Source organism: Phyllobates terribilis, unplaced genomic scaffold, assembly GCF_046119375.1.
Source record: "Phyllobates terribilis strain yellow unplaced genomic scaffold, ASM4611937v1 Scaffold_3__8_contigs__length_932513732, whole genome shotgun sequence".
Taxonomy (NCBI): Eukaryota; Metazoa; Chordata; class Amphibia; order Anura; family Dendrobatidae; genus Phyllobates; species Phyllobates terribilis.
In genome coordinates, this window is record NW_027362763.1 from 333,887,672 (window position 1) to 333,913,985 (window position 26,314).

The 26,314-nt window shown below is 42.3% G+C and overlaps 1 protein-coding gene across 3 annotated transcripts in view; it reads right to left on the reverse strand.

The window, feature by feature from the left end:
- IL1RAP (interleukin 1 receptor accessory protein) overlaps positions 1 to 26,314 on the reverse strand; it is a 288,771-nt gene that overhangs the window by 6,585 nt on the left and 255,872 nt on the right. For 2 of the 3 annotated variants that reach the window (XM_073675162.1, XM_073675163.1), the window contains 4 exons: positions 25,846 to 25,975; positions 21,244 to 21,398; positions 12,854 to 13,003; positions 11,181 to 11,324 (listed from right to left, as the gene is read on the reverse strand). In XM_073675162.1, the coding sequence (XP_073531263.1) occupies positions 11,181 to 11,324; positions 12,854 to 13,003; positions 21,244 to 21,398; positions 25,846 to 25,975 (579 nt within the window). Of the gene's footprint in view, positions 1 to 1,908; positions 10,388 to 11,180; positions 11,325 to 12,853; positions 13,004 to 21,243; positions 21,399 to 25,845; positions 25,976 to 26,314 lie in introns of those variants that run through there. The other variant, XM_073675165.1, reaches the window with a different exon arrangement.

The window sequence follows — 26,314 nt, forward strand, 5'->3', positions numbered from 1 at the left end:
CTGAAATTGAAATTGATTCTTTATGATTAGACTTACATGAAATAAAAAAAATCTTGCTGCTAAGTTTTGCAGAGTAGTCTGAAAATCCAAAATGTTATAGTTTCGTGGAAAGAATAAATGCATTATATAAGTATGTTTGCAAACAAGTACATCTATAGGCATGTATACTTTGGTTCGGCTCTTAGATGGATATATAATCAACACTATTGAATTTGGAGCAGCTTCTAATATTTGATTAAGGTGATACGCCCCATATCTGGTCAGATTGTCCGTACACAACATAGCAATATGTCTACTTACTCAACCACATAGTGATATGCTACAGCCTTGAGAATTATCCCTGGATGCACTCATCAACAAGAAAAGTACTGGGTTGCCCTGTAACCCCCCAAAATAAAAATGTATATAATTTTTCTGGTTATTAGACTGACAACAGCACAGGCTTGGAAGAAGCCATCCTCCGTTCTTTCCAAGATCAAACACCACTTCTCCTTATAAATGCTCATTGAAAAATAAACATGTATTCCCTAGGATTAACTGGTTGTAAGAAGGATGATTATTGTTCTCTCCATTTTGTCCTAATACTACCATACTTGGTACTTGTTATTTTGGGCAAAAATTATACACAAATAAGAATATAATTTTCAATGTAACCGTAGGATCTTTACTGTTTAACACTAAGGTGATTTTAATGAGACACTTTTTTAACATTGTTGAACAGAAAAAATATAGAAAAAAAATGTTCTACATAGAGATTAAATTAATAAAACTTAATACTAAATAAGGATAACCACTAATTCCATACATGTCAGCGTTTAATTTAAACACCTTTGATGGCAACTGCAGCCATAAGTAAGTTATGATAATAACTATCTTTTTAGCACAACTGTTTCAAGCTCTGCCAGGTTACATGAGAACCAATGCATTAACAGCTGTTTTCAAGTCAAGCAAAGAATTGCACTGAGACCCTTCAGCATTGTCATACATTTTTTGGGGATATCAGTGAGTTTAAGGCTAGTGCTACAAGGTAAATTTGGCCGTAACAAGCAAGTCGCAAAAAATCTAACTAAATTAGATTTTTTGCGATTTGATTGTCGTAGTCATAATAGGTGTCACAATGTGATACTCGGATGAAAAGATTACATTTTTTCCACAGACCATTTGGTCCAAGCAAAAAGGGTTGGACATGTGCACAGCCCCATAGAATATCATAGGTATGAAAACCACGGATTATAATTGTATGAGAAAATTGGTCGTGTGCACGAGCCCATTGAAAAGGTGTCATGACAATTCCATGGTGCACTTTTTGTATGTAAATCATTGCAAAATGCACATTTTCTGTGTATAACGCATCTTTTATATGTTATTTTTGGCAAGGTTCTTTCAGCAGAAATGCGGCAAAAAAAATCCACAATCAATTGCTGTACCTCCTCCTATAATTAAAACCACAGTATTTTTAGTTTGGTTACTTTTTATTTTCCCCCTCAAAATGATTTGTTAAAATTATAGGTGACATTAAAGGTGGAAAAAGTTCTGAAATAATTCTTCCTGGTAAAAGTTTTTTACAGGACAAAAACCTGTAATTTTAACGGGTGTTTAGACTTTTTTTATATCCACTGTAGGTGACAACTATATTACCACATAAATCACCGGCAATTTTCAGGTACAATAAAAAAATGTCAAGTTGAAAATTTGTCTCATCAACCGTGGTGAAAAGCTACAAATGTAAGTAGTTTGTGTGTTATAGCTGAAACAGAAGTAGAATATTGGCAACATTTAAAGACAAGAACCCTGATTTAAACAAAAAGTTATTTTCTGAAGACACATTCTCTTCAAAAGCTCCATGGAAACAGTAACGACAAATAATGTGATGATGATTAAATAAAATAAAACACAAAAAAAATCCAAAAAGATATAAAAATGCATTTATTTATTATCACAATACACTGTACAACAAAAGGCACTGACCGAAAAAAATGACAAAATAAAAATGATGATGGATAACAGTAATGTAATAATGATGCAGAAAACAATAAGAAAATGATTAGTTCAAGAAAGTACTATGCAGATTTGTAAGGAACTTTTATGTACTGAGACTGAGACACTATATAAATCCCGAGCTCTGCAAATGTCCCTATTATGGCCACCAAAATTAATGTCCACCAAACAAGTAATGGGACGATAACACCACCTAAATGTTACTATAATTAAGATGACTATACACAGAGAATTGTTGGCAGAACCTGCTAAACTGACCTACTCACTGATAAGTAGGGAATTGCCCCAACTCTCACCACATGGCAGATGTTGGGGGAAAAAGTATCTGGAACATTGGACTTCAATGTGACTGATCCTTTGTTCCTACAGGAGATAAGCAACATGTACTCTTAGGTGCTCAGTCAAGTGTTGTAAATGTAAATGGAGGAGTGAAGATGAATCATAGAGTTGGTAGGGACCTCCAGGGTCATTGTGTCCAACCCCCTGCTCAATGCAGGATTCACTAAACCATCTCAGACAGATGTCTGTCCAGCCTCTGTTTGAAGACTTCCATTGAAGGAGAACTCACCACCTCTCATAGCAGCCTGTTCCACTCATTGATCATCCTCACTATCAAAAAGATTAGCTGCTGGTCAAATATGTGTGTAGCCAGTAGCTCTTAAAAGTGTACTGGGATCCATAAGAGAACCTGGCACCACGATAACCCTCTCTGAACTACTCTAATGCATAGTTATATGAAAACACCCATATTCTACAAAGCTTTTATGGGCTTATTGGGAGAAGGATAAAAGATAGATGACAGATAAGAAATACAAATATTTAATCTTACAGTAATTCAGGGGAGCTTTACATGATGACAAATTCCTTTTACCAGTGCAATATAAAGAAAATTATAAAAAAACAATACTGTTACATGATGAGTTGTTATGTTTCTTAATTCTATTATAATGAAGAAAGTACAGATATGTATTGTTTCAAAAAACATAGGCCCCGATTCATCATTTATATTTTTTTAAGTCATTTTTCTTTTTTGTCTTCTGGAATTAGTTGCCATTTTTTGAGACAAATTCTTCACAATGGCACACACAATTCATGAATTTGGTGCCAAGTCAAATATGGTCTTTTTTTCGGTCTTGAACTGTTTTTGCAACTTTGCAAGGGAAAAAAGACGAAGGTTTTGTAAAATTGCGAATTATGCGCCAAAATGCTGACGTATTTAAAAGTACACCAGCGAGGAACTTAAGTGAAGTTGCAGTAAAATTTGTGACTTTTTAAAACGTTGCAATTGAGGAATCGGGAAAACATTTGGAATTGCTAAAATCTGCCCACAAAGTAGAAAAAAAATAAGGGAGCACAAATAAAATAGACTAAAAGGCGCAAATAGAATAATTAACTGGGTAAAAAAAATCCGCAGAACACCAAACTCAACAAAAAAACAGATGCAAAGGCAATGATGAATTGGGGCCCATACTGGTATAAATGAGCACCTCTATGCAGTACACAACTTTGAAAGTAAAAAATATTTTTTTGTGCTTTGAGAATCTTATAATACAAACCACCAAACATAAGAACTGTAAACATATGAGCCACATGCATATTTCTCTCTCTTTAAAGGAGATGTTCAAGCATAGATATATGATGATTTATGGGAATTAGATGTTTCACCCCCAGCATTTGGCCCCCAGGATGTTTTGCCCCCGCACATTTCACCCCCGCACATATCGCCCCCAGTTCGCCCCCGGATGTTTGTACCCTGTTTTGCCCCCAGAATTTTGAGTTTGGATGTTTCGCCAGTTTGTCCTTGTGGTTCATAAATTCCCGTCCGTCATCAATCCACATGCCACCAAAGTACTGTACAGAGTGCTGCACTTTTGTGACATGTTAAATCAACTGTTTCCATCAGAGCATTTTGCCCGCAGGTCGGGACCTCAGCGAAGGGGAGAGAAGAGATTTTTATTTTCTGATGAGCAAACTCCGAACATTGCCTGTTTGGGGTCGGTGTGGTTGAACCCGAGCAGACAATGTTTGATACGAACCCTGAACTTTCCAGATCGGGTTTGCTCATCACTAGATACAGCATGATATGTAATGGATGACAAAAAGAAGCCATTATATGTAACACCAGATCTCATCGCGGCACTGCGCATGCGTAGCAGTGTCTCGGTGAGAGGAGAGGCATCCTGCCCCCGGGATTGACTGATAAATGGGGCAGGAGTGACGTCATGTCAGTGAGCGGCCGGGAGACATTCGGCCTCACTGCCGCGGCATTCATCATGCTTCATAGATCAGTGATCCAGGCAAGATGAAAAGACAGCCGGAAGCAGGAGAAGACGTCACGGGGAACTGCTAGACTGCACTCCGGGACCCAAGGAGCTGCAGCTGCAACAGGTAAGTATGTCAGTTTTTTTGTGTTCTAGGGTGATAATACTCCTTTAAGGCCAGCCAGAAGAGACACTGAGTGAGCTGCTGAAAAGGCAGCCACAGGTTCCACTGGAGCACAATTCTACAGCCTGCCACTGCTACTCACCAAGCCCAGGTTTTAGAAAGTTTCTTACCCAGCAATTGTGGTCCTGTATATTTTACCCCCAGGTATGTTCAGCCCTAGATGTTTTGTTCCATGCATGTTGACCCCAAAAGCTGAGGGTGAAACATCTGGGGTCAAAATGCTAGGGGCGAAACATCAGATGGCGATACATCCAGGGACAAAATGCTGTAGGTGAAACATCCGGGGGCGAAACATCCGAATCATGAGGGGGTGAAATGCTAGGAGGCGAAACATCCGGGGCGAAAAGTGCAGGGTGAAACGTGCGGGAGGGAAACATCCGGGGGCGAAGCATCCAGGGGCGAAACGTCCGGGGGCGAAATGATAGGGGCGAAATGTCTGGGGGCAAAATGTACCTGGGGGCGAACCGATGGGGGAAAATTGCTGGGGGCGAAACTTCCTATAACCATGATTTATATACAGAATAAGTCATCAATAGCAGATCGGTGTGAGTCTGACACCCAGTCCCCTATCGATCAGCTGATTTATGCTCCGGTGGTGGCCAGATTTAAAGACTCTGCAGAACTGCTGAGCACAGCTCCAATATGTAGTGGCCGCTGCAGCACAGCGCCTATTATATTTTTAACAGAAGGTGTGCTGCAGTAACTGGCAGTGGCAGCTACACTTTAACAGAGCTGCAATTAGCAGCTCCATTCAAAGTGTTCACATACAGCCACCAACAGAGCAAAAAAAACAGCTGATTGGTGGCAGCTTTGGGTGTTGGATCCCCACCGTTCTGCTACTGTTGACCTATTCTGTAGATTGGGCATAGAATACCTATGCCCAAACAACTCCTTTAAAGCTGTATTCACATCTACACTAACAAATGTTATAGAAGAGAAATTTGAAAATAACTGCAGTGCCAGACTGATCCCACTAAATGTGATAGAATATGCGATGGAACTACTACATAAAGAGTGGAGACACAAAAGAAATGTGGTTGGCTACTGATGTGTGATCTAAAGAGTAATACACCTAAACAAAAGAAAACCACACATTATATATTACAACTGAAGCAGATGTATACCAGCAGCACTCATCAGAATTTCCAACTCTTTATTCATTGCAAATAAAAATGAGAGGACCGGAGATCCCACTTGGCCAACGCTAATTCTGAAGAGCGCAGCTGGTATACATGTACTTCTTTGAGCGGAGCACTGTCATTTTTTAACATATAACTCAAGAGATCACTTTGAAAAACCAGTATCATATCATTATCGTATGCTATGCTCGAGTTGTGGAACGGCAGCACTGGTGAGTTTTTCTTTTTTTACGTGGAACATTACATGCTACTAAATCTAACTGAAGAAAAAGTCGGCACTAAGACTAAGCTATGATTAAAGAATTTATTCCGAAACACATCAGTTGTTCAGATACTTTTAATGTTGTCAACGCAGAGTGATTTTGAATAAAGAAACAAGAATTTATCCTGGAGGACGGAGTGCCGACTTTTCCTTCAGTTGGATTTATCTTTATGCCTGCTCAGGCTTTCGAGCACCCGGGATGTTAATGGTGCAGTTGTGGTGAGCTGTTCTTTTTGCTTGTGAAAGTGCATATTACTAGAGCACATCCAAATGTTACAAGAAGTTTTTATTGATACATGAATATGTAGGCAAGGGGATGGACATGCCATTGGTGCAAAGGGCCCAAGAGGTAAGGGGGCCGATTTCTACCTCCAAAATAACAAGGAACTTCTGCCACAAACATACAAAAGTGAACATTATGATTGGACTACAAAAGGCTCATATATTGTTCTTGCACAGGAGCCCTCTTCTATTTGTGTCTACCCCTGATGTAGACAATACAAAAACATCCACACTTGCTAAAAACACTTAAAAACCAAAAAAACATATAAAAATGAAAAAAAAGTTCAGTGGCTGGCTGTAATATGGTACAGGTACAGCTTTTATTGCCTGATGTCCTTAGGTTGTTATATATGTCTTTAAGTGGTTTTAACAAGTGAAGATGTCTTCGTACGATCAATATATTTACGTGTCAAAAACGATTTCTTATAATATTTGGATGTGTATTAGTAGTCCATGATGTGTTACTTTCTTTAGTTTGGGTATATATGAATCTCCAGTAGAGACTCCAACGCAGATGTGAACAGAGCCCTAGATTTAGTTTAAAGGGAACAGATGATGTAAAAGAAGGCTATTAACCTGCAGATATGGGGTTAATCTGCAGGGTAATAGCATTCTGAAGCTGTGCAGCCACCACACTGAAAGCCTGGCTGCTGGGAGGTAATGAACTTTATTTCTCTTGGCTGCCTTGGGCTTTCAGTCACAGAGGCGCGGCCATCGCAGCTTCAGTCACCGCTCAGTACATGTTGAGCGCCGACAGACACCATGCCCCGAGCATTGACTGACATCTGGGTCTGTACTAATGCACTATAGAGCTGGCTGTCAGTCAGTGCCAGGGCGTGGTTACAGCTGCCACTCACTATGTACTGAGTGGTGACTGAAGCCGTGCCTCTATGACTGAAAGTCTGAGGCTGCTGGGATGAATAAACATCATCTCCTTCCGGCAGCAGGCCATTCAGTGCGGCGGCCGCGCGGCTTCAGAACACTGTTGAGCTGCAAACTAACCCCATTTCTGCAGGTTAATAGCATTTTTTCACATGACAAGTTCCCTGTACATTGGTTATCCAAGCCATGTCAATCAGACAAGTCTTTAAAGCCAGATCGATGGAATCAAATTCTAGCCATGACCTGTAATAGACTTTCATTCATTTATGACATGTGTGACTGTCATGTCATACAAATAAATTTTGCTGAGAGTATAGTATATATTACTGGGCTTGTATAAAAATCATCTTCACTGTTTGGTGAAATCGATTTTCAAACATGTGATCTTAGAACTCCAAATCTTTACATACAGATCAGTAAAAAATTCTTAACATACTGCATGGTATAAGATATGTCCGCTCAGCAATTACCTCCACTGCTATATTACACACACACACACACACACACACACACACATTAATAATAGTATTGGGTCACTTTGTGATCAGGGCAAAATTGTCTGTGGTACCTACAAAATGCACATAGAATTGCAATATTTAGCTTATGAAGCTTTATACTACTTAAGATAGCAAAAGACAACTAGAGCTATCACACATCTGGTCAGAGGTGGCAAATTGTAATAGAAAAGGAAAGAAAAGACATAGATACATTTATCAATGGCAACCTCTCATTTATTCCTACAGCCCTCAAACCTTCCTGACCTTTTCACTTACTTTTTATTCTACTTAGTAGCTACAACAGATCTCTTCAGCTCACAATTCTTAGGCTATGTGCCCACGATGCAGAAATGAGGCAGAAAATTTCTGCAGCATTTCTGCATCTCCCTGGCAGAAAAAAAGCATGCAGATTGTGCATGCGTTTTTCCTGCAGAATACATGCGGATCCACATGCGTTTCCGCATGCAGATTGACAAGCGCTTTCCAGGCCATAGCATCACTTGGAAAGTGCTTGACAACTAGGTCACACTATATAAATCCATGCAAACAGCATGGATTTATACAGTGTGAACCGTAAAAATTAAAACAAATCAAGCTATACTCACCCCCGAGGCCCCGGTGTGTGCAGCAGCACTGCTTCCTGGCTGGTTCCCGGCTGCCGGCATATCGCGAGATAGAGCGGTGAAGGGCCTGCGGTCACATGACTGACGTCACCGCAGGTCCTCAAGCGATGCCGGCATTCAGAGAGAAGCCGCCGGACAGGTGAATAGAACTTTATTTGTTATTTTATTCTTTTTTTACAGGTACAATGGTACCCAGGTCTGGATGAGAGTCTCCTCTCCTCCAGAACTGGGTACCATCCGCACATAGAGACGCATAGAAGCCGCTTGTACAAATGTACAGTCGCGGTTTCTATGCGTTTCAATGCAAGTCAATGGCGGGAGTTCCGCTGCGCTTCCGCAAAATTAAATGACATGCTGCGGATTTTTGTGCGCAGCATAAACGCTGCAGAAAAATCCGCAGCATGTGCATAGAACATGCGGAATCCCCTTGGGGACCATGGGGTGCGGATTACCTAGCGTTTCACAAGCGTTTCCGCTGCGGAAATTCCACAGCATAAACGCTTGAAAAACGCTACATGGGCACCCAGCCTTACTGAAACACTATTTTTAGAGAACATACTTTACACAGCAGTAGCACGTGAACTTTTGAAGAACAATATTGCATTACTGCTTTAATACATGAACTTTAGTTACTGTACATCCGCACTAAATCTGAGCCCAATGGGCTAGAATATGGCATCTAACATAATCAAAATACATAAGGTGCCTATAGGAGCTGTCAGTTACTTCCCCAAATTAAACTCTACAGGAGTAAATGGTGGTGATAGAACTCAAAATCTAAGCAGTAAGGCACCAAAAGTTTTATTTGTTTTACATTTTATATGTTTCTCCAATATACTGTGTCAAAGTACACAGCATTGTCATGTCCATAATAGGACATACAATCATATTTCCCTATCTCATATTAGGACCAATGTCTAATTGACCCATCAGTAAATATGTCAAAAGGTGGAAGGAAGCAAAGTACCCAATGGAGACCCTCACAATCACAGGGGGAGAAGAATAACTCCAATTTAAGCAGAATTGTGTTTTTCCAGTATTTGTTTTATGCGCCCGTTAATGAAATTTGTTGTGTTTATGCTTATCTATCGTATGTTTGTTTCCATCAATTTATAGTTCACTCTATTGGTTTGGCTTCTGTCACTTTAAATCTTTATTTTGGGTGGAGCATAATGACTAATTAATCATCAGGCTGAGCAACACAACAAGACATGAGCAAGAACCAGAGTGTTTGAAATGCGTTGGTGGTCTTATATTCTCCCTGTTATACTTGTTTGTGTGATTTTTATCTAGGAAAAAAAATATAGTGATTTTTAACATGAAGGTTGCGGGAATGAATGCATATTTACAACCACTACATTCTAAACAAAATCGTGGTCTGGATCGCAACCTCATGGGCTGCTATAAATATATCATTTTGGAAAGATTCTAAATTCCCTGAGTATTTGGATTCAATCATTTTGCTTGGTAAGAACATATCATCAGACGCATCTTACTGATATACTATACTTTCTGAATTACCGATGTTACCTCCTTTGTATTTATACAACCTTAAGAGATAGAACCACTTGGTTTTGTTCCATGTCTTGTCCCAAGTCCCTCCCTGTTATCACTATCGAATCAGAATGTCTATTCACGTCCTCACGATTCACTTCCAAAGTTTGGGCAGTTATGACATTAGGCCTCCTTTACGAATATGTTACCTGCAAATAGCCTTCACTTCTATGTTACATATTTTAAAATGTAGTTCAGGATATAGGCAAGTCAATAGCTCTATAATTTCACAAATGTAATTGTATTTTTTTATTACATAGACCTAGATTGGTGTTGTTTTGGTTTTAGAGCCTCAAATTTACCGCTTATGACTTTGAGTAGTTGCATTTTTGTCATACTCTGTACCAAATTCCAGATTCAGGGGAACCATTTGGAAACTATTTTTATTTGAAGAGTTTTTCTTAACAGGCAGCGCCACACGAAGCTGTTTCCAAAATCTACCACCAGGATACTTAGATTTTTCTCCTTTCCACTTGATAACACTAAGTACTGATTGAGCTAGTTTTAGCTCCTTCACTTTCTCTCTATTCTTTATAGACTTATATTGAACTAAGACAAGACGGATGTTGCCCTGGGAAGCCATGTTCTCCAAGCCAGCCTTCAGCTCCAGGAGGGCCTGTGTACCTTGGTGGACATAACTGGGGCTAATCACAACAAGTAGACGTCGGCTTTTCTTAATGAAGCTCAGTGTTTCGTCTGTAACGACTGGAAAAGAAAGGTGACATGTTAAAGAAATGGAACATTTGATACTGATGCTTGCTGCACATCAGAATTTCTGATCCACAATGCACAGAAGGGGATCTAAGGGCTCCAGATCTTGAAAAAAAATCTGTTCTATAAAGATTTCATTTGTAATTTGACATTATTTTAAGTGTCAAGAAGATAAGACCTTAATAAAAGTGTAACTAATTAGCAAAGTTTTCATAGTTGGAACACAATTAATTTTACCTTAATGAAGATTAAAAATACTTTGTAGAAGTCTAATCATTTCTTTTCAATTTTCCTAACCACAGTCTAACCACTTGAGAGTCTAGACAGTTTCCTAAACTGCTAGACACATATTCAATATGCCAGATGGTCACAGCAACTGGACATATGTTTCCTACCAAATATAAGACCAAGTACGTCCAAAGAATAACTAAATTGTCTTACTGTGCTTTATAGCAGAGTTATAAATAGAAGATGTGTCTTGCTGTGTGAAATTTATGGATAGGTCATCTAATAAAATGTTTAGCCGTATGAGTAAGTCTTAACTTGTCCCTAATTTCCTCCTTCTTTTGCATGCTCTCTGCATCTCGTAAGACTGAAGAATAGAAATAATCTTTACATTGACTAAGAACTAGTGTAGTGTAAAACGCGTCAGTTAATGTAAGGATATGCAGTTTTATTTGATTTATGAATTGCTAGTAAATCTTGTGGATTCAGAAAAAAAATAGATGTTGGAACATAAGTACTTTAAAGAATAAAAAAAAGAAGTGATAGAAAAGCAGATACTTACTTCCACCAGGTAAGCTGTCTCTGTCAAAGATACATAGTTTGTAGCCAAATTCATTTTCTAACACCCCTCTTAGTGTAACTAGAACAAACTCTTCTTCCTCTGCATTTCTTGCATAGGATACATACACATCATACTCTTTTCCATCTAGGAAAAACAGAAAATGTTAGGTATAAAAATTACAGACATGACCTCTGTCTTATTTTGAGATGCAGAGAACAGTGCTGTGAGAGGAGAGCTGTTTGCATTACTCTTGAATGTTTTAACTTAAAAGGGTTGTCCCCTTTGAGAAAAACCTGTACCCTGAGCGCAATTTGTTATGAAAAAAAACCCCTGTATTTTACTAACTGACCCTGGGTCCACCACTGAGTCTTTGCCAATGCTGCAGCGCTGACGTCACATCGACAGTGTGACAGGCAATCAGGAAACTCAATGGCTCTGCCTGTGTAGTTGGAACACCCCATTCAGAGCTGCTGAGCTCACCAACTGGCTGCCACACTGTTGACATGACGTCAGCAGTGCAGGCAATAACTAGTGACAGGAACAGCGGTGTATTCAGAGATGGTGAGTAAAGAAAGGTTTGTTCTTTTATAACAATCTGCGCCTCGGAACCAGGATTTCTGAAGCCTCTTTAAGCCCCCATATACTTTATATAGCTGTTGGCCAAAAAACAGCTATCTAAATATAGACAGATGGTTCTGGCGATAGCTATCTCCCCCATACACAGCAGCACTCGGCTGGCCGAACAGTTCTGTGTTTTCTATAAAAGAGCTGCTGTCAGACATTCCTGGCAGCGGCTTATTTCTTATAGAACAAAAGGATTGGCAGTCCAAAATCGGGCATGTTAAATCTTTCTTTTCCATTACATCATGTTGGAGGACAGTCAGGAGGCCCCCACACAAGTTAGACTGTTGGCCATCCATATTTGTGGATTCAGCTAACAATAGTCTAATGTTTATGGGGGGCCTTAAATACAAAACGTTTACTTTTTAAAGCTGGTCATCCTGTGCCACCCATCTTGAGATATCTCAAGAAAGATAATTACAGACACATATGTAGTATAAAACAAAAAATTTGGAATAGAATTAGATTCTTACAAACCAGCTGTTCTACTTCTCTTTATACAAGGATATACGTTTTAAAAGAGTAGTTAGAGATAAAAACAAACAGGTCTCCTTACTCTTAAAATCCACACTACCCATTAAAGTGAATGGAAAATATCAGGCACCTGGACATACGTGACACGGTTTCTTTTTCCATAACCCTTTAAAGGGGTTTTCCATTTTAGTTTTATTTTTTTAATGCTTTGGCTTTTGTACATCAAAATGTCAAAGATAGCTTTACTTCCAGACTAGCCAACTCTATATTGCTGAATCTGTTTTTTGTTGATGTGGTTGCAGCAGTGACATCACGTAACTGCTGAAGCCAATTACTGGGCTCATCGGTGATGTTGAGATAGACAGGACCACACCACTGAGCCCAGTGATGAGCTGTTGATGTGACATCAACATTGAAGCCACATTGAAAAAGACCAGAAGGACGCAGTAGAGAGCCAGCGCTGGTGCTGGGGTAGGTAAGTGGGTGATGGAGTAGGAAAAAAAAAATTAAAAAGGACAACCCCTTTAATGTAACCAATTTACTGATAAGTGATTTTCTTTTGTTTAAGAAAATTGTACCTCCAATGGTTTCATCTGTGCCAAAGTGAGCCCTGTAGAAGAGCACCATTTCCAGCCAGTACACGTGATATACAACTACAAAGCACACTACAAGAAACAGGGTTGCTCCAAGTCCACATGCCAGCTCCGTGATGTATCGTGGCGTCCCCACTGCATACAAATGGAAATGAACAATCCTTATTAGTGCAGTATTACACCATGTCAATAATACGCCACATATTCAAATGTCTCTTGTGATTTCACCTTGTAAAGAAGTATAGCAATAAAGATGGAAATTTGTTTTTACAATACACGTCAATACTGTATAATAACAAGGCCTTTTTAGCATATGTCATTTTACATATGATCAATGGGAATAAGGAGCAATCTCATGTCCAATTTACAAATTATCCTGACATTGGCTGTCTTAAGGAATCTATCTATATACACTAGAGTACAGAGTAGCACGAATGTATCTCATTGTAACTTCTTGTTATCTTTGTTTATGTCAATAATTGTTTAACAGACAAGGCGAAAGAGAGAATGTTGTCTTCTCATGGGAAATTGATCAGCGAAACCTGCAGAAAAAGTGTCAAGAGTTCACAATTATATTTACATAAAGGCACATGATGGTTGAAAGGTCAGTGCAGCAAGAAAATGCAAAACCCAACAGGATGATCAATCCACATTTCTGTGACTGTATCAATGACATACACATAACCACAGACTGTACCTTAGGTGACAATACGGCACCGGGTCCAAAATCTGCTATGTTCACACGTTGCGTTTCTTTTCGCAGGCAAAACCTGCTCTCTTGGAAGTAAAGAAGCTGCTTACAAAAGGCAGGTTTTGCCGAGTATTTGCTGCGGTTTTGTCAAGTACATTTGTCTCTTGTGCATGCTACTAAAGTTTAGTTTGAAAAAAAAATGATTCAACTTCCTCAGGTTTTTGCACCAAAAACGGATACCTGCGTTTTGTGCTGTGTTTTTGCACTTACCCATTGCTTTCTATAGGTGAAAAAAACTGCAAAAACACTGAAAGAAGTGATGTGCCGCAGTTTGCAAAAACGCAGAAGTTTTCCAAATCCAGGAAAAAAAAACCAGTGTGTGTGCATGAGATTTCTGAAATTTCACAGCCTTTGCTGGTACTGCAGCTTAAAATTTGCATAAAAAAGCAGCAAAAAAACAAATGTATGAACATAGGCTAATATGTGCAATTTATTTTATATTAAAAAACATCTATTGTTAGGATTAAAAATTGACATGCATACTTAAAGGGGTTGACCACTATTGAGACCCTTGGGTCATTTTGGTATATTTGTTGTATTTAAATCAATTCTCTTTTCCGGGTCTTATTTATTCCACTCACTCAATTTCCATCAGTTAGCACAACTATGCTGATTTATGAAAGGTGTAATGTCTTTTCAGAAATGTAGAAAAGTGTGGTTTGTTGTGCTTTTCTTACAATTCAAAAAATAAATGGAGCTACTTCATAGAAAATGTTAAATGAAAGCATAGCAGTACTTCATCTGACCAATGGAGTCTTTGACTTTTTGATAGTTTTTAAAAAGTATTCGCTCTGTGCCTGCCAAGATCATAATGTGAAGAACTCATTACAAATGATAAAAAGGATGGACAAAGGTCCTTTAGAAACACGCGGTGCACAATTAAAAAATTACATGCAGTCCTTTAATAAAACTGTAACACAAAACACAATTCCACTTTCATTATATCCAAGTAGAACTAATGGTTATAAGAAATATTGTCTGCCTGCTGTTCCTGGTCCACGCTGCTCACAAAAGATACGTCATGATGTGACAGCCATATGCTGCCTTTATGTCCTCACCTATATTTTTTAAGCAAAGTTGACGTGCAACAGCAGAGTGGGAAAAGAACTTCATTGATGAGCTAAGTATATAATCCTTCTTTTTTATTTTTAAAGTTTAAACCTTTAAAGAGTTTTTCTTGTAACTCACAAAACCCTGTTAAATCAAGCTGCTTTTGATGGTAAATGCAAATACCTAAATATATTTGGTACAGTGCCTTGAAAAAGTGTTCATACCCCATGAACTTTTCCACATTTTTTCATCTTACACCCACAAAAAGAAACACACTTTATTTGGATTTTGTGATATATCAACACAAAGTACCAATAATTTGTTAAGTGAAAATGACATGATACATAATAATACACTTTATTTCTACAGCACCAACATATTCCGCGGCACTTTACAATTCATGGTTTTCTAATTATTTAAAAAAATATAAATCTGAAAATTGTGACATGCATTTGCATTCAGCCCTCAGTAGTCTGACACCCCTAACTAAATTCTCAAGTGACTAATTGCCTCCAGAAGTCACGTAATTAGTAAATTGAGTCCACCTGTGTGCAATTAATTCTTAGTAAAACAACAGCTGTTCTCTGAAGGCCTCAAAGGGATGTTTGAGAACATTAGGGATCAAACAGCATCATGAAAACTAAGGAAAGAACCAGACAGGTCAGAGATAAAGCTGAGAAGAGTAAAGCAGGGTTAGGTTATAAAAAAATATCCCAAGCTCAGAACATCTCACGGAGCACTGTTCAATTTATCATCCTTAAATGGAAGTAGTATGACACAACTGCAAACCTACCAAGACATGGCCGTCCACCTAATCTGACATCCCAAACAAGGAGAACACTAATTAGAGAAGCAGCTAAAAGGCCCATTGTCACTCTGGAGGAGCTGGAGAGATCCACAGCTCAGGTGGAAGAATCTTTCCACAGGACATTAGTCGTATGCTCCACAAATCTGGGCTTTAATAAAGAGTGGCAAGAAGAAAGCCATTGTTGAAAGCAAACCAAAAGACATCTTGTTTGCAGTCTTCAAAAAGCCATGTAGGCGACACAGCTAGCACATGGAAGAAGGTGCTCTGATCAGATGGGACCAAAGTAGAACTTTTTGGTCTAAGTGCAAAACGCTATGTGTGGCGGAAAACAAACACTGCACATCCTCCTGAAAACTCCATCCCCACCGTCAAACATGGTGGTGACAGCTGTGGTGATTCTAATCTTCAGCAGGGACAGAAAAGCTAATCATAGTTGATGGTAAGATGGATGGAACTAAATACAGGGCAATACAGGGCAATCATAGAGACAAACCTGTTAGAGGCTGCAAAAGACTTGAGACTGGGGCAAAGGTTCACCTTTCAGCAGAACAATGACCCTAAACAGGCTGCCAAAGCTACAATGGAATGGTTTAAAACAAAGAATATTCATGTGTGTAAATGTTCCAGTTAAGATCTAGACCTAAATACTATTGAGAATCTGTGGCAAGACTTGAAAATTGCTGCTCACAGACGCCTCCATCCAATCTCACTGTGCTAGAGCTGGTTTCCAAAGAAGAATGGGCAGAATTTCAGCCCTGGGATGTGTAAAGCTGGTAGAGGCATACCCCAAAAAACATGCAGCAGTAATTGCAGCAAAAAGTAGTCCTACAAAGTATTGACTCGGGGGGGGTGGGGGACTGAATACAAAAGCACGTCACAATTTTCAGATTTATATTTTTATAAAACCATGTATCATTTCTTTTACAATTCACAAATACTTGCTACTTTGTGTTGGTATATCACATAAAGTCCCAATAAAGTACATATAAGTTGGTGGGTGTAACGTGAAAAAATGTGGAAATGTTCACAGGGTATAAATACTTTTTCAAGGCAGTGTGTGTGTGTATATATTGTAGCATTGGCGTCTCTGCCTCCAGCCGGGCAGAGACGCCGGTCCCCTCACAGCCGCGGTCCCGGTCCGGCGTCCTCAAGCTCCCCTCATGCAGCTGCTGTGGCGCACTGCGCGCAGCTTCCCGGGCACTATGCTCAGGGCATGCGCTCCCTCCCTGTTAAAGGGGCCGCGCGCGCCATCCTAAAGAGTCCCTGGCCAATGGCCGGTGGACTTCCCCTTTATAAGGCACCTCCTCCAAAATGGAGGTGCCTGTGCAAGGTTGTGGTTCCGTGTGCTAACACTTGCTTCAGCCCTCAGGTCCCACTGCCTGTCAGTCCAGCCCGCCAGTCTGTCTACAGTCCAGCTGACCAGTCGGTCTAATAGTTCAGCCCGTCAGTCTGCCAGTACCTGCCGTGTTCGCCAGCCTGTCTACCTGGAGCACCTGCCAGTTACTTGCCGTGCCCGCCAGCCTGCAAACCCGGAGCACCTGCTAAGTAACCTGTTGTGCCCGCCAACCTGCCTACCTGGAGCACCTGCCATGCCCGCCAGCATGCCTACCTAGAGCACCTGCCAGTTACCTGCCATGCCCGCCAGCCTGCCTACCTAGAGCACCTGCCAGTTACCTGCCATGTCCGCCAGCCTGCCAACCCGGAGCAGCTGCCAAGTAACCTGTCGTGCCTGCCAGCCTGCCTACCGTGCTCATCCACTGTACCAGCCTGCTCCGGTCATCTGACCCGTGGGAGTCGCCTGCTCTCACACAAGGTAGGTCCCAGAGTGGCAGCTGGCCCACCTGCCCGGTCCCTCCCTGGTTCATGGAGTCGACTAAGCCGCTGTGACCTGGGTCAGGCTGAGTAGGCACTTAGTCACGCCCCTCTGGTCCCTCCTTGCACCGAAGCACAGAGGTTCCACCACCCGGACCCGTAACAGTTTGCACAGGCCATGGAACCCGGTGGCCCCCAGGTTCCTTCGCTCTCTGACCTGTACCAGGAGGTCTCACGTCAGAGATCCCAACAGGAAACTATCCTGTCCTATCTGCGAACTGTCAACTCCCGCCAGCGTCCGTCTCTAGCAGAGCGGCACTCGCTCTGGCGGCACCTCAACCCATAGCGCTGTGGCACCCGGCTTTGGACCCAAGCTCTCTGCGCCTCCACGTTTTGGTGGTGACCCCATCTTATGTCGGGGCTTCATAAATCAGTGCACGCTGCACTTTGAACTTCTGGCACACCAGTTCACCTCCGACCGGGCCAAGGTGGCATTCATCATGTCTCACCTCACCGGGGAGGCATTGGCATGGCTAAACCCTCTGTGGGAAAGAGGGGATCCATTGGTGTCCGATCTTCTGGCTTTCCTCGCTGCCTTCCGGAAGGTCTTCGATGAGCCCAGATGAAAATCTTCTACTGTCTCCTCACATCTCCGTCTCTGCCAAGGGAGTCTCACTGTGGGCCAGTATGCCATAAGTTTCCGAACCCGCATCTGAACTTGCCTGGAACAACGAGGCTCTAATGTCCACCTTTTGGGAGGGTCTTTCCAGACGGATCAAGGATGAGCTAGCTGGTCGAGACCTCCCTTCCACCCTGGACGACCTGGTGTCATTAGCTACCCGGATTGACATCCATTTTTTGGAATGTGCTAAGGAAACTACCCGGGAGAGAATATTTCCGCATCTCGCTCCAACATTGCAAAGGCCAACCTCGCAACCAGCAATTCCCTGGGAGTGTTCACCTGAGCCTATGAAAATTGACCAAACCAAGATGGTCAAGTCTCGCCTGGAGATGCGCCGAGCCGAGGGGAGTTGCTTCTACTGTGGCAGTATAGAGCATCCGATCCGTTCCTGCCCGGTGAGGCCGGGAAACTCCAGTGTCTAGGACCATTTGGAGAGGTCATCCTAGGCAAGAGTAAATCCTCTCCGTCCTTGACTCTATCTGTTTCTATTTCTAGTGGTGAGACCCGCTTCTTCGAGACTGCCCATCTGGATTCCGGAGCCGTTGGGAATCTCATTCCACAGGCTGCTGTGGAGCGGTACCAGATTCCCACGGTACGCCTGGCTAAACCGTTGGCGGTTGCCTCCGTGGATGGGAGGCTTCTTCCGGAGACCATCTTGTTCGTCACTGAGCCTGTAACCCTTCAGGTGGGAATGCTGCACTTGGAGAAGATCTCCTTTCATGTGCTGTCTGGTCTCTCTCACCCCATCTTGCTTGGTCTACCCTGGTTACAAAGACATGAGCCCGTCCTGAATTGGAGATCTGGTGAAGTGCTCCGTTGGGGTCAGGAATGCCATGAGTCCTGTCTGGTTCTGGTTCGTCCTGCTTGACCCCAGTCTACACCGGCTAATCTTCCTGGTCTGATGGCACCCTACTGGTCCTATGCGTCCGTCTTTTACAAAAAGGAAGCGGAGACACTACCACCTCATAGGCCGTATGATTGCCCCATCGACCTGGTACCTGGTGCTTCTCCTCCCTGCGGGCGAATCTACCCCTTGTCACTGGCTGAGACCCGGACCATGTCTGAGTACATAGAAGAGAATCTTGCTAGGGGATTTATCCAGAAATCCACCTCTCCGACTGGAACAGGATTCTTCTTTGTCAAGAAGAGAGATGGCTCCCTACGTCCCTGTATTGATTACAGGGGCCTTAACCAGATTACCATCAAAAATAAGTACCCCCTGGCTCTCAGCTCGGAGCTGTTTGACCACCTTATAGGCGCGAAGACCTTCACCAAGCTCGATCTTCGTGGGGCATCCAATTTGGTCCGGATCCGCCAGGGAGAAGAGTGGAAGACGGCATTCAACACCCGGAACGGTCACTACGAATACCGCGTGATGCCCTTTGGTCTCTGTAATGCTCCAGCCGTCTTCCAGGAGCTGGTTAACGACATCTTCTGTGATCTGTATTCTTGCGTGGTGGTGTACCTTGACGATATCTTGGTTTTCTCTTCGGATCTGCCCTCACACCGAGGTTGTTGTTCTGTGTGCTAACACTTGCTTCAGCCCTCAGGTCCTGCTGCCTGTCAGTCCTGCCCGCTAGTCTGTCTAACAGTCCAGCCCGCCAGTCTGTCTAATAGTTCAGCCCGTCAGTCTGCCAGTGCCTGCCGTGTCCGCCAGCCTGTCTACCTGGAGCTTTTCCACTGGCAAGTCTGTGAACATGTAGCAGGATATGCAGCTCACCAAATGGCTCCTGGACTCTTCCATGTTCTTATTGTTAATGTTCTGAAAACAGTGAAAACAGTGAAAAAAGCTTAAAAAAAAAAGCTTCAAAAGGCGCGCGCCGATCGGCGCGCGGTTTACCGATGTCCTCTTTTCAGCTCCAACAGCCAAAATCCAGTGTTCTTTGAGCTTGCGGAGACTCTTCACTTACCCCAAAATGCAGTGGGAATATGCAAATTATCTCCTCAGGACTCCTCCCCTGGTTTACCGATGTCCTCTTTTCAGCTCCAACAGCCAAAATCCAGTGTTCTTTGAGCTTGCGGAGACTCTTCACTTACCCCAAAATGCAGTGGGAATATGCAAATTATCTCCTCAGGACTCCTCCCCTGGTTTACCGATGTCCTCTTTTCAGCTCCAACAGCCAAAATCCAGTGTTCTTTGAGCTTGCGGAGACTCTTCACTTACCCCAAAATGCAGTGGGAATATGCAAATTATCTCCTCAGGACTCCTCCTGCCAGTTACCTGCTGTGCCCGCCAGCCTGCAAACCCGGAGCACCTGCTGAGTAACTTGTCGGGCATGCCAGCCTGCCTACCTGGAGCACCTGCCAGTTACCTGCCGTGCCCGCCAGCCTGCCAACCCGGAGCACCTGCTGAGTAACCTGTCGTGCTCGCCAGCCTGCCAACCCGGAGCACCTGCTGAGTAACCTGTTGTGCCCGCCAGCCTGCCTACCTGGAGCACCTGCCAGTTACCTGCCGTGCCCGCCAGCCTGCCAACCCGGAGCAGCTGCCAAGTAACCTGTCGTGCCCGCCAGCCTGCCTACCGTGTTCATCCACTGTACCGGTCTGCTCCTGTCATCTGACCTGTGGGAGTCGCCTGCTCTCACACAAGGTCAGACCCAGAGTGGCACCTGGTCCACCTGCCCGATTCCTCCCTGGTTCACGGAGTCGACTAAGCTGCCATGTGACCTGGGTCTGGCCGAGTAAGCACTTAGTCACGTCCCTCTGGTCCCTCTTTCCACCGAAGCACAGAGGTTCCAGCACCCAGACCCGTAACATATATATATCTATATAAATAGATATGATATATATATATATATATATATATATATGATATATATATATATATATATATATATATATATATATATGTATGTATGTATATATATATTATATATATATACACACACACACCCATATAAACATTTATATTCTCTTTTCAAGAGCAAAGAGACTTTAGGTCAGCATTACCACTGACAAAGTTTACATGTGCCAAGATGTACAATCAAACTAGTTGGCTTAAACAATCCAGAGAGTGGTTACCAAAAAGAAAGAAGAGGTTCGCTGGCATTCATATAAAAAAATCCAGATGAGTCTTACTAGAGTTCCATGAAAACCACCTCCATATCGGCCTGCACAGAGACCTTTCTCAAGTACAATCCAAAGTGTATCTTTTCTATACACGGAAGGAAGTTATTTTTCCATTATTTAGACAAGAATTTCCCTAAATATCATTAAGGCATACTATAGAAATGATAGTAATAATAATAATACATATAGTTTTATATTCTGGCACCTTTCTCTTTGACAAGAGCTTGTCTGGAAACTACCCCCAAGGTGTTTTTTGCAGTGCAGGTATAGTTGTGCTTGAGTTCATCTGGTGTAATGTTTTTGATCCGTAATTCCTTTTTTATGGTCTTGGCTCCAGGAAGGGTCGTATCCAATGTAACACTAAAGAAAATGAGAAAACCCTGCATCATTTCTTTTCCTAACTCATAATGGTGCAGACAGGAGTAAAATTCATTCTTACATGCTCGTGTGGCAACAAGTTCACTCCAAGGTTATGATCAAAACAAGATAGTAAACCGATAAAATGTCTTGTTGCCTGCAAAATATTTTATTTTGTTTCCACCAAGCTCTCAGAATTTATGATATATCTTGGTAAAATCTAAATAGGAGAACATATAAATGAGAGAAATTATATACACCCCTGGGTTTCTGGCTAACAACATTGAATCATAAAAGATTTAATAAGGCTTTTGCAGAAATTGGATGCTCCCGTTCTAAATCTGGCATAAGTGTTACTTCAATCGTAAAACAAAATCTGTATGTAATATGTGTGGAAACGTTATATTCTGATGTCAGAACCTGACGATTACATGGAGATGATTGTTGCTCTTCACGCACTATTTATTTCTTGCAGAAGTAGTTTGTACCAAATCACTTTGGCAGGAAGTTACTTCTCCTGTGCCGCTGCTTATTAAAGGACATAGAGTGCTCCTCCGCTATTCAAAAAGAGGTTTTTCAGCAGCAGAATACAACAGCATAAAAAACTTCTACTTATTTTCCAAAAATAGCTTCTGCTGGAATCGAGGTTTTGACTATAAGGCCACGGCCCCACTATCAGTATTTGATCAGTATTCGGTCAATATTTTTTCTCAGAAGTGGGAGCCAAAACCAGGTGAGGAACAATCAGAGAAAAGGTATACAATATTTCTAGGACTGTAAGACGCACTTTTTTCCTCCAAAATTTTGAAGGAAAGTGGGGGGTGCGTCTTATAGTCCGAATATATACAGGTGCAGCTCACTAAATTAGAATATCATCAAAAAGTTAATTTATTTCAGTTCTTCAGTACAAAAAGTGAAACTCATATATTATATAGAGTCATTACAAACAGAGTGATCTATTTCAGGTGTTTATTTCTGTTACTGTTGATGATTATGGCTTAAAGCCAATAAAAACACAAAAGTCATTATCGCAGTAAATTAAAATAATTAACAAAAAACACCTGCAAAGGCTTCCTAAGCGTTTAAAAAGGTCCCTTAGTCAATTTCAGTAGACGCCATGCGCGGCTCACGCAGTGAAATGTGTCGGCAGAAGAGGGGGATGCAGCGCTCGAGCAGAAAAGAGGTGAGTATAATTGTTTATTTTTTTTGTGCAGTGTGATGGGGATCAAAGGGTGCCAAGCATACCAGGATGGAAGGGGGCCAAGCATACCAGGAAGAGGGATGAGGGGTGCCATGCATACCAGGAAGAGGAATGAGGGGTGCCATTCATACCAGGAAGAGGGATGAGGGGTGCCATGCATACCAAGAAGAGGGATGGGGGGGGGCATAAATACCAGGATGAGGGGTGCCATGCCTACCAGGATGAGGGGTGCAATACATACCAGGAAGAGAGATGAAGAATGCCATACATACCAGATGAGGGATGAAGGGTGCCATGCATAACAGGAAGAGGGATGAGGAATGCCATACATACCAGGATGAGGGATGAAGGGTGCCATACATAATACCAGGAAGAGGCATGAGGGGGGCCATGGATACCAGGATGAGGGGTGCCATGCATACCAGGATGAGGGGTGCCATGCATACCAGGATGAGGGGTGCCATGCATACCAGGATGAGGGGTGCCATGTATACCAGGATGAGGTGTACCATGCATACCAGGTTGGGGATCAGGGGGTGCCATTCATACCAGGATGGGGGATAGGGGTGCCATGCATACCAGGAAGAGGGATTTCATGCATACCAGAGTGAGAGGTGCCTTGCATACCAGGATGGGGTTCAGGGAGTGCCATGCATACCAGGATGGGGGATTGGGGTGCCATGCATACCACGATGGGGATGGGGGGTGCCATGCATACCAGGATGGGGGCCAGGTACAGGAAGGAGGGGGCCATATATATCAGGATGGGGGATATTAACAGAATTGGGGGACATTATCCCTATAACACTGTCAGCAGCAGGCCCCCTTCCCCTTAACAGTGCATCATGACCACATTTTTTGATTATATATTTTTTTTCTATTTTCCTCCTGTAGCACTGAAGCTACAGTGTGTGCGCTATTAAGGACAGTGAACGGTCACTGCTCCCCACGCACACAGTCCCGGTGTGGGGAGCAGTGCCTATTCCGGCACAGCATCTCACAATGTGAGGGCGCATGGCAGTGACGCCATGAGCGGCTCACACAGTGAGATCAGTGTCGGCAGCAGAGAGGGATGCAGCACTGGAGCAGAGAGGAGGTGAGTATGATTGTTTATTTTTTTTGTGTGCAGCGTGATGGGGATCAGGGGGTGCTAAGCATACCAGGATGGAGGTGGCCAAGCATACCAGGAAGAGGGATGAGGGGTGCCATGCATACCAGGAAGAGGGATGAGGGGGGGGGGGCATACATACCAGGTTGAGGGGTGCCATGCATACTTGGATGTGGGGTGCCATACATACCAGGAAGAGGGATGAAGAATGCCATACATACCAGGATGAGGGATGTAGGGTGCCATACATACCAGGAAAAGGGATGAAGAATGCCATACATACCAGGATGAGGGATGAAGGGTGCCATACATACCAGGAAGAGGGATGAGCGGGGCCATGCATACCAGGATGAGGGGTGCCATGCATACTTGGATGAGGGGTGCCATGCATACCAGGATGAGGGGGCCTTGTATACCAGTATGAGGATCCGGGGGTGCCATGCATACCAGGAGGGGGATCAGGGGGTGCCATGCATACCAGGAGGGGGATTGGGGTGCCATGCATACCAGGATTGGGATGAGGAGTGCCATGCATTCCGGGATGTGGATGGGGGCCACGTGCAGGAACAGGAAGGAGGGGGCCATATATACCAGGATGGGGGATATTAACAGAATTTGGGGACATTACCCCTATAACAGTGTCAGCAGCAGGCCCCCTCCCCCTCAACAGTGCATCATGACCACATTTTTTGCTTATATTTTTTTTTGTATTTTCCTTCTCTAAAACCTAGGTGCATCTTATGGTCCGGGGGGGTCCTATAGTCTGAAAAATATGGTAATAGAAACAAGTGCACCAATTCTGCATTTTTGATCCACTCCTGGTTTAGCTCCCACTTCTGAGACAAAATACTGACCAAATACTGATAGTGGGGCCGTAGCCTAAGGAATAATGTCTTATTTATACCAAGGTTTTAGAAATCACTTAGCAGTTCCGCGACCTGCAGCCTTGTGTTACTGTTGTAGTCACAGGACTTCTTGGTGATTTCTATTCTTATATTATGCAGTAGGGGGTCCATTATTTATACAGAACAGCTGAATAGTTATTCCTTTTACAACGTATTTCTCTCGAATAAATTATTTTTCTACAGAAATTTCTACGAAGATGTCAAAGTGAATGACAACACTGACAGTCACCTTAAATAGCAATTATTTGGTTGGTAACTGTGGAGATGACGCTCTTGCTACTAATCTTTTAGCAAAAGCGCAGCAGAGCATGAAAGGAGAGGATTCACCCTCAGGAATATCCAAGGTTACACGTATGAAGTATGTGCATCTACATTAAGAACCCATTAGCAATGCCATATGAAGGCACTATGTGCAGAAACATGTATTTATCATTTTAATGACTGTATTTCAATAACTGTAATCGAGAAACAGAATTTATATTACTACAAATCTAGCTAATACAGACAAGCAAATATTTTCACAGGAACCCAGTCTAGCACCCACATTGGTACTACGTTCTTGTGAACTTCCTTCGCCAACATTGTGGCTGGGCACCTCTGGTGTTTACAAGGCCATCGGTGACATTATATTTTCACCTGAGGCCTACTCACTAGGCATCAAGTGACGTTGACTTGTAAATTGTGGTCCTTCATAGCTCAGATGGAATGGATGACGTTCAGATCAGCAACAGACAAAAGATATTTTAAATTTGCAGCAAATGGCTGTTTAGATGAACTGCACGACACACTGCACATGGAAAGCACGCGGACAAATGTAAGTCTGTGCTACAATTCAGCATTGACTCTCGATCCCTGTGCAAAAAAATAACCCGGCATGCACTAGTCAAGTGTAATATGGAAGCAAAACTTGGTATTCGAACTCTACGGGTGTGCAAAAAAAACCAAAACCTGAGATCTTATTACTACTATTCGTATTGCATACTTTTTTCACAGATCCACATGAAAGTACACATGAAATTGGATTGTGCCTTTTATTTTTTTTACCACGGATATAAAAAAAACAGATGTCATAAAGTTAAAAAAAAAACATACAGACCCAATACTATCTTTATGTAACCTAAAATGAACTCCTAACGGATTAAAAAAAATATTTCAAGTTGCAAAATAGCCAATTTTTCAGATGCTCATCTGAACTTAGCCATAGATGAACTTGTTTCCCAAGAAAATCAGTCTTACCTTTCATTAACATGTATTCTGGGGTCAGAAAAGTCTCCTTCACTCTTCCCATTTACTGTCCACCAAATATCATTTAATGAATTGTTTACATAGGAAAAATAAACTTCGCATGAAATGTGCAATTCTCCTCCTAAAAAAAAAAAAAATACAAAGTACTGTAATCATTGTCAGTTTTACTCTATGCCATTGCTGGTACCATAAAAGGTTTTACCACTTATAGACTTCTGCCCTCTATTGGCCAATGCTGTGTTAAAATCATAAAGTCGGTACTCATGCTCCCCGGATCCAGAACAGGCTCTCCACCGCTAGGTTTCTGTCTATTGACTGCAGCGCTGACAATATGAATACAGTGCATGTAACCACTGCAGTCAATCACTAAGCTCAGCAGCTCTGCTCGTAGACGACATTGCAGCCACTAGCCAGTACACAGTGACCGGAACAGCAGTGAAGAACCAGTGCTGGACATGAG